We start from the raw sequence: 12547 nt of genomic DNA, 5'->3' as shown, positions 1-12547 counted from the left end.
ATTTCCGGCTTTGGCGAGACCTTAAAAGATTTGGCGCTGACGGATATGTGGAGGGTGGGACACCCGGGGGTTCGCCAATTCTCCTGCTATTCTAAGTCACATCAATCCCTATCCAGAATAGACATGACGCTGGGGTCCTCGGGAGTGTTGCCATTAGTGGAGTCGGTATGTTACCTTCCGAGAGCCATATCGGATCATTCGCCCATGGCGACTTGTCTCCGGCTTGTTCCTGAGCCTGATAAGACTCTGATTACCTGGTCTCTGAACCCCTTTTGGCTGCAAATTATTGAAACTGACCCTATTGCTATCACTTTAAACCATTAATTTAAAGAAAATGTACAGGAAGATATTTCTCAAAATGTTATATGGGATGCCATGAAGGCCTGTTTAAGGCCTGTTTAAGGCCTGTATAATTTGGCTGATACCCCTAGATATGCTCCTTCAGGACTGCAGGTCTCCTCGCAGTTTAAATACTTGGGAATTAATGTTACCGCCAGAGTGAATGATTACACTACACTTAATTTGTCCCCAATCCTTAAAAAATTTAAGGATAAAGTTGACATATGGACCCGGCTACCTCTGTCGGTGGTGGGACGGGCGAACCTGGTGAAAATGATCTGGATGCCTCAGCTGTTGTACGTTCTGCATAATTCTCCACATTGGATACCCCAGAAATATTTCTATAAAGTTAACTCACTCTTCAGGGAATTGATGTGGAGGAGGCGTAGTCCAAGAATTAAATTAGAAACGCTACAGAGGAACAAATGCGATGGAGGACTCTCAGTACCAAATCCATGGGCATACTTTGCAGCCGCCCAGATGCAACACATCCGAGGGTGGGAGGACCCGGGGGGGGGCTCGCAAAGAGTGTTATTACAGCAATATTTCAAGTCACCTAGTCTCTACGAGGTCCTAGAAGCAGGTAAATTTAATACATCATCGGAATTTATTCCTACCCTCCTGTTGATACATAAGCTGTGGATTAAAATTAAAGATATACAGGACATTAAGGGGCCGACGCAGTTTACCTCTATCTGGGATACTTCGTGGCTACCCAATTTAAATAAGCTGGAGGGGTTCGGGGGTTGGAGAGGGAGAGGGCTGGTCCGACTCACACAGCTAATGGATGGAGACAATTTTAAAGAGTTCTCCACACTACAATCAGAGTTTGGGTTTTTGAATGGTGAATTCTATAAATACCTCCAATTAAGACATGCATATCGTGCTGAGGCTGGTATAGTCAGCCACACAATTCATTGTAATACAATAATACAGAGAATTGCTTTTTCAGGAGGCTCATCAGGCTTGATATCAGTATTGTACGGCGAAGTACTGGACAGGTTATTAGTACATCATTCACCAAACTCTAAGCAGAGATGTGAGCAGGAGATAGGGCCTATTGAGGACAATCAGTGGGCGGAAATATTGGAAAGAACACCCGCTCTGTCCCTGGGGGAAGCCTACAGATTGTCTCACTTGTATGTAATTCATCGAGTCTATCGTACTCCAAAATGTTTATTTGACATAGGTGCCAGACCGGATCCCACCTGTCCACGATGTGGGGCGTACTCAGCGTCCATGCTCCACATGCTGTGGTCCTGCCCTAGTTTGGAGGCATTTTGGAGGGGTGTGACCTCAATCGTTAACAGAGTGTATATCACAGATCTGAGCCTTGCCCCCTTGGTATGTATCCTGGGATATATAGAAGACCTGAAGTTGGAAGGAGAGGGTAAAGTGGCGGCTGCCCGTATGCTATATATGGCAAGAAAATTAATAGCACAATATTGGATTACTGATCAGGTCCCCACCATATCAGAGTTAGTTAACAAGGTAAACTGGATAGTAAATCTGGAGAAGGGAATATATTTAAAAAGAAATTGTATGGCCAAATTTGAAAAGATCTGGGCCCCGTGGATAGACGACTCTGGTCTGGCATCTAGGGATCTATTTAGGTTCTGATTGGGCTTCTTTTAAATTATGATATAAATAGATGAAAGGCAGTACGACTGTGGGTACAGTAACCTCATACCATGGACTCGTTCCCTGTCTGTGTCTGGCTATAAGACATGCATGACGGTTACTGAGATAGGAAAATGGATGATCCATATCCTTTAATATACCATAGGTCATGGGGTTTTCTGTGGAGAGCTGCGACATTTATATATCACATGTGGGAAATGGTCAAATATATGTTTATTGCTTCCTTGTTTCTCAAGTGGGGGGTGGGAGGGATGGGACTGTAGGGGTTATGTTGACCCCGAATTGTATGTTTTATGTAATGTATAAAATCTTTAATAAAAACATTTTGGTTAAAAAAAAAAGATCTTTTACTGTATGCTACTGAGCGAGGGGACTAGTCCCCTGGGCATTAGTTCCCCGGTCAGTCGCCTACATTAACATGATAGTATGTCCCTGTGGACCCTTGTGGATGTGCTAACATGCTAATGAATGTGCAGCGTCACAGGATGATCTCAGTCACCTCTCTGCTGCCATCGCGTCTGACGGGGGATTTCGGCTCAGTGCGCATGACCCCGGAATTTGGGTCATGCGCACTACTTCAGTTTGAAGTCAGTACGTGTACACCCGGCTTCATAGTGCGAATGACCCAAACTCCAGGGTCACGCGCACTGAGCCGAAATCCCCTGTTGGATGCGATGGCGGCGGAGAGGTGAGTGAGATCATCCTGTGATGCTGTGTATTCATTAGCATGTTAGCACACCCACAGGGGCCCACAGGGACGTACTAACATGCTAATGGGGGTGACTGGCCGGGGAAGCAACACCCAGGGGACTAGTCCCTGCGCTCATTAGCATACGATATAAGATCTTTAGACATACTTTTTCTAAAGATCCTTTTATCTATGCTACTAGATACAGGGACAGTTAGGCAGGGATTAGCAATATGCACCCAGAACTGCTCATGGTTCTTGGTACATATTGGACCCGACAGGTTCCCTTTAATGATGTAAACATTTTTTTAAATATATATGACTTTTTTTTTTGAGGAGCTGGGATTTGTCTTATATTGATTCTACAACTTATTCAATGTTATAAATGATAATAACATAAATGTAGCCAATGGTATGACAACAATTAACATATTTATGATATAATCTAAAGCTTACTTTTGAAGGAATGGTACGGACCATCGATGGGTTTATCGCCTTGGATGGATTTAAATGCACTGGTTGTCAAGAAAATTCTGGAATTCCAAGTTCTACCAATGATCCGTGCTTCAACGGTGAATTATTAATTGATCTTCCGAATTACTACAGTGAGGATAACAAAGAAGAGCTAACAATTTCCAGTACGTCTCATCCTGAATTACTTTGATTTATGTATCATCAATAATCTGTAACACAAATAACTGTCATTAATGAGCTACTATCATCTCCACAATTTAATACCTATCCACAGGATATGTTAAAGCTTGCTGATTGTTAAGGACTCTACCACTAGAACCCCCATAGATCTTGACAATTGGGCTCCGAGATGCCCTTTAATGGAGCTGTTGTGCCCCCAGTGATCAACAAATTATCAATAGTGATGAGCGAGTGTGTTTGGCACTGCTCATTACTCCACCGAACATTGGGGTGGAACATTTGGGTGCTTGATTGAGTAACGAGCAGTGCTGAGTATCACGTGGTGCTTGAGAACTCAGGTTAGGCCTTTTTCACACATAAGTTTTTTTCCATCAGTCACAATCCGTTTTGTACATAAGGACAAGGCTGCACATCAAAGTTAGATAATAGTATAATGCTATAAGCATACCGAAAAACATTGAAGCATACAATGAAAAATGCCACTTGCTAACTTGAAAGTGTGAATAATGAAATGCATACCTGTCATGAATATTAGGAAAAAGGAGATATTCAGCAATCGCATTGATCAATGTAACTGAGCCCCAAAACCTCTCCACACACAGCAGTTTTTAATTGCAATGAGATGACACACAGTTAGGGTCATAGGGCTAGGGACCCCAATATAGAGATATACCTTGATGAGGTTTTGGGGCTCAGTTACATTGATCAATGCAATTGCTGAATATCTCCTTTTTCCTAATATTCATGGCAGGTATGCAATTCATTATTCCCACTTTCAAGTTAGCAAGTGGCATTTTTCATTCTATGCTTCAATATTTTTTGGCATGCTTATAGCATTATACTATTATCTAACTTTGATGTGCAGCCTTATCCTTATGTACAATGTATTTTTTTGGCTTACACTCATAATATATATTAGTGCTCACTTCAGTTATCCTATTTAGTATTACAATCCGTTTTGTGACTGATGCGACGGATCCGTCGCAGATTGTGGTAAAACTGATGCAACAGATCCTGTAAAAAAAAATGGATCCGTCGTACCACTTTTTTTCCATGGGAGAGAGAGAGAGAAACTTTTTCGGACCAGAATTGAATTTACACATCTGAGCATGCTCGGTTAATAAAAGAGGGATCTGTCGTAGACATCCGTCATTTGACGTTCCTGCGCCCATAGGCTTCCATTATAAGAAACGATGGACGCCGTCGGATCCGTTTTTTCGACACACACAAAAAAAACGTTCCTGTGGACGTCGGCTCCGTCGGCCGGACAAACATTTTCTGACGGATACGTCGCATAACAGATGAAACGTGAGGCCATCCGTCGCAATCCGTCACTTAGACAAGTCAATGAAAAAAAAACAGACCCAGCACTGGATCCGTTTTTTTCCACAAAACGACGGATTGTGACTGATGGCAAAAAACTGATGTGTGAAAGGGGCCTTAAGTGAAGCAGCTTCTTTCAATGATTGGAGCCGCCAAACTGAAACAAGGGATTTTTCCAGCTAAGTGCAGGGACTCTTTTACAGCTGAAGACAGAGCTGAAGAACTCCCACGTTAGTTCTCACTCGCTCTTCCTCTCCCGGAGGTGGGGGAGGGTTCTATCAGAAAAATGCTTGAGTTTCCCCTTGACTTCCATAATGCTCATTACTCAAGACGAGCACTCCAACATTCCAAATTGCTTGGCTCCAGTACCGAGCTACCAAGCATTTTAGTGCTCGCCCATCACTAGTTATCACTTTTCTAGTAATACTAATAAATTGGGATTAACACATCCATGGAGTTATATTTGTAAAGAAATATATTGTGTCTCCATACGTAGAGATGAACCAATTGATTATAAACCAATCACATTAATTTAGAATGTCTCAAAATTTTGCAGATTCTAACAACTTCAAATTTTTGAGATTCTACTGGATTCTTATAGTCCAGGAAGTGGTTTAGAAACAATAAATGATCATACTGACCTAACCCCTCACCTGTTCCTGCCACCTCCATTCTCCGGTGCCGGCGCCTTCTCTTTTGGCCATCTTCGTCCTTTCTTCTGAAGCCTGTGTGCATGACGCGTCCTACATCATACACACTTGCCGGTCCCGCGCAGGCAGGACCTCAATGCCGGCGAGTATTGATGATGTAGGATGCATCATGCAGGCTGGCTATAGAAGAAGGACGTCAAAGATGTGCGAAAGAGGAGGCGCCGGTCCTGGAGAACGGAGACACCCATATGAACCAACTCCACTACAGCGACCATTTAGGTGAGTATTATTAGTATTAAGTGATTTTTCTGTTTTACACAGCGGCCTGGGCCCTTATATACAGCATGTTAGAATGACGCAGCTTATAGGCCATAAATCTGCTGACAGGTTCCCTTTCAGTGAGCAGAGGAAAAGTAGGGAAAGGTAGGGACAGATGAGGGGCTGAATATGATTATTAATAGTTTTTTAACTCCTTCCCTTTGGGGTCAATATTTTATTGCATATTGTGGAGATCAGGATTCTGATTCACTTTGCTGGCATCAGGAAACCCTTAGGGGTACTTTGCACACTACAACATCGCAGGTGCGGTGTCGGTGGGGTCAAATCGAAAGTGACGCACATCCGGCTTCGCTGTCGACTTCGGAGTATGTGAATCCTTTTTACTACGATTAACGAGCGCAAAAGCGGCGAAATCGTATGATTGGTGTAGCTTCGGTCATTTACATAATTTCGGAAGGACCGATGTTACGATGTTGTTCCTCGTTCCTGCGGCAGCACACAGCGCTGTGTGTGAAGCCGCAGGAGCGAGGAACATCTCCTACCTGCGTCCCGGCTGCAATGAGGAAGGAAGTAGGTGGGCGGGATGTTTACATCCCACTCATCTCCGCCCCTCCGCTTCTATTGGCCGCCTGCAGTGTGTCGTCGCTGTGACGCCGCACGACCCGCCAGAGCGACGTCTCAGGGTAGGTAAGTGTGTCGCGGGCGGAGGGGACGCGCTCGCCACGCTCGGGTCCGGGGCTTCTGCTGCTGCTCGGTCGCTCGAGCGATGGACCAGACCCGGGGACTCGAGCAGCGCTCCTCGTCCACGAGTGAAAAGGGGGTGGTTTATTTAGGGAGATAGTTCGTGACGCCACCCACGGGTCGTGGTGATAAAGGGCACCACCGCTGCTGGTGACAGGGATCCCGAGAGCGATGGTAGGGAGCAGCTAGGATGTTGTCCCCTCCGTGGGTAGAGGTTGGTGGTCCAGGGGCCCGGTGGTGTAACGGGGAGGCTGGATGGCTGGGATGCAGGGTTGCAGGGGCAGCGTGGCGCGGTGCCGGATGGCACTGGTGTACTCACTCAGGCAGTCAATGACAGAGTCTCTAGTAAACCAAACGGCTGGATGGACGGGTCCCACAGCCGGCTGCAGTGTTGTTGTTGTGCTCTCCCTGGACGGCTGATGGTGGCTGTCTTTCCCTGCACCTTGTTAGAATGTTCTGACTCCTGTGGTTGCCCACCGGTAGTCTGCTCCCCGGCGTATAGGTACCGAAGGAGCCTGTTTTGCCCGCAGGCGCTGGCCCTTGGATCTCTTGCCTATGGCGGTGGCTGTATATCCTCACGGTGTGGACTGTTGCCTTCTGTCGGGTCTTTGTTGTTAGGAAACCCCTGGGGTTCCGGTCACACTCGGATTTGACCGTTGTCGGCGGCTCCAAGCCTAGTCGAGGTCCGATGGCCCTGCCTGTGTGCTTAGCTTCACTCCACTCCCCGGTTCGGTACCGGCGGGCCACCGCCCGACCCCGGTCCTACGGTTCTGCAGAAGTCCACTAACTCCTGCAGACGGCCACCACCGTCTGCCAACCTTGCTGTTTGTGTCTGTTTGTGTCTGGGCCCCTACCCAGACACCGACAGTTTCTGACCTCTCACTTTCAACTCCAAACTTCATCTGTCACTTTTCCCGCCTCCAGGCCTGTGAACTCCTCGGTGGGTGGGGCAAACTGCCTGGCTCCGCCTCACCTGGTGTGGACATCAGACCCTGGAGGGAGGCAACAAGGGTTTTTATCTGACTGGTGTGACTATCCAGGGGAGGGTGTGTGTGTGGTGTTATGTCTGTGACTACCTGGCTAGTCCAGGGTGTCACAAGTGCATGTGAAGCTGCCGTAGCGATAATTTTTGCTACGGCAGCTATCACAAGATGTCGCAGCTGCGACGGGGGCGGGGACTATCGCGCTCAGCATCGCTACAATCGGCTTGCGATGTTGTAGTGTGCAAAAGTACCCCTTAAAATTTTGTGACAAATCTGCGCAGAAAAAAAAGCAACAAATCTGCAACGTGTGCACAGTCCTTAAAAGTAAATGCACAGATTTTGCCACAAAGAAAGCTGCTGCAAATTTGCTGCAAATACTGATGTATTTTTGCAGTAAAAACACAGCATCAAATAATGTTTTTGATGCTTTTTTTATGCATTACTGATGCGTTTTCTACATATGTTTTTAATGTCTTTTTGCAGTTTATTAGAATAGGTGAAATCTGCAGCAAAAAAAAAAGCTAAAAGAATTTACATGTTGAAGATTTAGGAAAAAATAAGCAATGTGTGCCCGAGACTTTAGGAATTTCATTCACTTTGCTAGGACTAGGAAATCCTTCAGGTTTTGTGACAAATCTGTGCAGAAAAAAACGCAACGAGTGCACAGGCGCTAATAGGAGAAATCCTTCATTGTGCTGCACAGTGAGAGGTCAGAGCTGACTGTGCAAATATTCTGAATGTGCAATGTATTTGTTATTTGAAGTCAATCAGTTTATTGTAGTGAGTTTACCACAATTTCTACAATAACAATCTGTAGGAAAAACTGACCGTTGCTTTAGATTAGTCTATCACTTGCAAAGCCACACATCGATTTATTGTCATTTATCTTTCGCAGAGTCTGGATTATATGAGAGTGAATAAAATGGATAGAAAATTTGGCAAATAAAATCTGCCAACTATTGTTGTAGATTGTGTATAATTCATTACACACTAGCTGTATATCCACTGATTCCGATAATCTCTCACGGTCACCAGAGTCCGAAGGGCCTGTATTATTTAAGTCATCCAGGCATTAGTGACGCGCCCACGGGGTCTTGGGTTACCCGTCACCAGGCCACGGTTCTTCTCCTGGTTCGGCGCGGTGGTCTTGCCCGATTCCGTGACCCCAGCAGTGTCAATAAACATGGGGACGGGGATGATGGGAGTAGTTATTTGTGACGCCACCATTTGGTGGGCGACTAATATGGGAGCCGCCGCTGCCGAGGGTCTCTCTGTTCTGGGGCAGATGGTAACGCAGCTCGGGTGTTGCAGATCTCCACAGGTAGAGCTCGGCCCCAGGGAGGATGATAGGAGTGGTAGTCACCTATGGCAAAGGGGTGCGATGTTGGAAGCGCCGGCAGTAATGGGACAACACAGAGGGTGCAGTTCAAGGTCTTTACTAACTGAAAACACACTGCCGTTGGAGCACCGAGCTACACTGTGATGGGCTTCAGCCGATCCCGGATACTTCGGAGGTTGTGGCCGGTGTTTCCTTCTATGTGTCTCCTTTCGATGGTTTCCCTCCACCCCAGCTCCTGGGCCGTGGAACGGGTCACGGTTGCCTTCTGCACTCCCCGCAAACCCTGGGATTTCCCTTCTTTCCTAAGAACCCAGGTCGAGCCTCCAGCTCTAGACCACAGTTTCCAAACTGTCCGTTTCTCTGCTCTTCTCCTCCTGAGTACGACCTGGCACTTACCGCACCCGGATTAGACTGACTAATCTGAGATGGCTCCTAACTACCCCTGTTGGTGCCCTGCCTCCCGAGTTCCTGAACTAGTGGGAAGAGGTTCCATACCTCATGATAGCCACCCCAGCACCTACTCTAGCCCAATCCCAGTGGAATAGCTCCTGTGTTATGTGATGGTTGATGTATTGTTGGTGGTTTACCGGTGACTACCTCCTCCGTATCCAAGATGAATACTGTGGGGCGCCACATTAGCATCTGAACATTGCCAACTATAAGATACAGTAATCCTAAAAACAGTTCTTTTTTATTTTGTTTTTTATTTCCTTAGGAAATCTGAACACATGTGACTTTGAATCTGGTTTTTGTGATTGGGAACCACTAAATTCCAATGGCTTGGTCTGGAAAATAACAACTGGAGACACATACAATGATATTATTAAAGACCATACAACCAATGGAGAATACGGTAAGTAACTCTAACACTAATCATATATATATGTGTGCCTACAGAAAAGGACCTGATGTTTAAATTAGTTACCTGTGTAAAGCCTGCTTCACACGTAAGTGATTCCACTACGTATGACGTCCGTTTTAATATGTTCCAGAGACACGGACATACACAGACCCATTAAAATCAATGGGTCTGCCCACATTAGTGTTTTCACACAGACCGTGTGTTTGGATGGAGCACATGCATGTCTCTGTGTTCTGCACGGAGACAAACCATTTTTCTTCGGCAGCACTGATGTCACACGCACCACACAGTGGTGTGATCAGTGTGACACATACCGGAGAAAACTCGTATCTTTGAGATAAAATGATTTTCTTTACTCACCTGTCTCCAGCGCTGCTATTTTCGGCGCTGCTGTCCCTTGCTTCCAGGCCTGTTCATTATAATCATGAATATTCACTGCATTGAGGACCCGGAAGCAGCAGCACTAGAGACAGCAGCATCATGAACAGGTGAGTAGAAAGTTTCTGATCTCAGTGCGGTATCAGAGATAGCATACAAGAACACATGTGCCAAAATCATGGCACATGGAGGGCCATTCGCACCTTCAACATGTACGTGAAAAAGTGTGTGTTTTGCATGAACGTGTTAAAGAGGCCTAACAAGGATGTAATTTAGAAAATGGGACCAAAATCTATTCCAGCCAAAATGGCTCCTTCCCTTCTGAGCCCTGATGTGCTCAAAAAAGTAGTTTTCCATGAAATATGGGTATTGGTGTACTCAGGAGAAATTGCTCAACAAATTGTAAGCTCCATTTACACCTGTTAACCTAGTGATTATGAACAGTTTGGGGAAAAATTTATTTTTTCAGTTTAACAGCTTAACATTATAATATTCTGTGAAGCACCTGTGGGTTTGAGGTGCTCACCACAAATTTCAAGGTGCTTCTAAACACATTTCTTGAGGGGTGTAGTTTCCAAACTGGAGTCACTTGTGGGGGGGTTCCTCTGTTTAAGCACACAGGACATGACATCCTATTTATATTCCAGACAATTTTACACTTCAAAAGTTGAATGGTGCTCCTTCCATTCTGAGCCCTGCCGTGCACCCAAACAGTAGTTTTCCACCAAAATAAATTTCACAACAAAATGCACAGGGTGGGTTACATGCTAAAGGGGCCGACTAACAAGGGAAGCAATGCCCTTGAGACTAGTCCCCGTGCATATTAGCATACCATAAAAGATCTTTAGAAATACTTTTTCTAAAGATCTCTTTATCTATGCTAGTGTATACAGGGATGCTTAGGCAGGGATAAGGAATATGTACCCAGAACTGCTCTTGACAGGTTCCCTTTACGGGAGATGTGACTGTAGCGCCCCTGAACACCTCAGGGTGCTACAAGGTTCTGCATCCCCACAAGGATGCAGGGCCTACCCCCTTAGGTACCCAGAACCCCAGTGCCGGTAACACCAAAAATCCGGGTAATCCCAGTTTTCCCAAACAATCCCCCATACAATGGTACTTAGCTAGGATGGGACCATGGATGGCCGCCTAGAGGTGGAACCACTCCAGTCCACTAGTTGACCAGGTGGGAGGGACAGACTGTGGAGAGTAGTCGGGAAGACAGTAGTCAGAACGTCTGTGACTGTAGAACGTGTCAGACGGTAGGAGTGTGAAGGTGCAAGCGAAGTGACACCCTGACTCGGGTTAACGGTGACCTGGTACCCAGGAGAGGTGGTTGCTGGGGGAGTATGGTGGAGTTCTCCCGGAACTACGCACCAATGGGGTACAGGACCCTAGGACAGGAAAGAGCTTCAAGCCGACCTGTTAACAAAAGCACAGCAAGGGGACCATCAAGGACCTTGCTGACCCTAATGAATCCAAAGACTCAGTAGTAAAGGGAGAACCGGGGACAGGACCAGAAACTCCAACCCCACAGGGTTCACGCTACCATCAGGCGGACAGAGGTGGACAAACCACAGACTGGGGAGCCCAATGTTCTATACCATGGGGACCCACTTACCAGAGACGGGTGCAGGGGAAGAAGGTACCAGAGAACCAGACTGGCACTGGGACGAAGGGGACCTGGAGAAAAAAACAGCCGGCCTCGGGCAACCAGTTAACACCCGAAAAGTGAGTAAACCAGAGTCCTTCTTCCGATGTCCACCGCACCATGCACCCGCTGGGCAATCCCGTACTTGTGGAGGGACTACCATACTAGCGGCTAATACCATCAGCCCCAGTAGAGGCATTCTGCAGTGGTGGCTCCCTACACTTATCGGCAACACCATAAGTGGTGTCACGAACAACTTTATTCACAAATCCCCTGTAAATATCCCCATTACAAAAAGGGCCCACCATCGTGACATTCCCCAGAGAGACACTGCCCGGAACCGAGTACCCCATATCCCTGGGTGCTACATGACCATCTGACTTAAAGAATTATTAAAACTATTTTAAAAAAATTGCGCAATTTTTAATACAAATCTGTACAGTCTGCCTGGGTTTTCATTTTTATAACTTAAATGGCCAAATTTAACAATAGACATTTACGTCAATAAATTCGGCACACTTTCATCTCACGCACTTAGGATTAAGTCTGCTGTACGAAACACCTGTCTTAAAATAAAACCATATTGTTCATCAATATCTCACTGCGTTAGTGATAAGAAATAGAAATATTATCTGAGGGTAACTTGTCCAATAAATTAGATATTACTGTGGGGGATCTGTTAGGAATATTCATTCTGTTGTTGCCATAGATGAATTCTCATTTATTTATGATCCTGGGGAACGGGTTTTGCGAGCCAGGAACGGCTCAGAAAGGTAAAAAGCAAATGACTATAAATAATACAGCACACAAGATCGAAAGCCAACAGAATACACAGGGCTATTTAATACTGGAGAAACTTGCAAAACATTCTGATATCAGAAACAGCAACTGAAAAAACAAACTTCTCCCCCCCAAAAAAAATAATACAGATATGTATCCAACTTTTTTGTATAATCCAAGACAAATCTCTGTTTGGAGTGTGGCTGCGGATGCCAAGTGCAGCTTATGGACCTTATTAT

At 45.7% G+C, this 12547-nt stretch overlaps 1 protein-coding gene across 1 annotated transcript in view; it reads left to right on the top strand.

The window, feature by feature from the left end:
* MALRD1 (MAM and LDL receptor class A domain containing 1) overlaps positions 1–12547 on the top strand; it is a 746310-nt gene that overhangs the window by 258565 nt on the left and 475198 nt on the right. The window contains exons 9-10 of the mRNA XM_075315583.1: positions 3120–3273; positions 9353–9490. Of these exons, the coding sequence (XP_075171698.1) occupies positions 3120–3273; positions 9353–9490 (292 nt within the window). The remainder of the gene's footprint in view (positions 1–3119; positions 3274–9352; positions 9491–12547) is intronic.

Source organism: Anomaloglossus baeobatrachus, chromosome 6, assembly GCF_048569485.1.
Source record: "Anomaloglossus baeobatrachus isolate aAnoBae1 chromosome 6, aAnoBae1.hap1, whole genome shotgun sequence".
NCBI lineage: Eukaryota > Metazoa > Chordata > Amphibia > Anura > Aromobatidae > Anomaloglossus > Anomaloglossus baeobatrachus.
The sequence above is the reverse complement of the archived record's forward strand: the minus strand, read 5'-3'. Positions and strand labels throughout refer to the sequence as shown.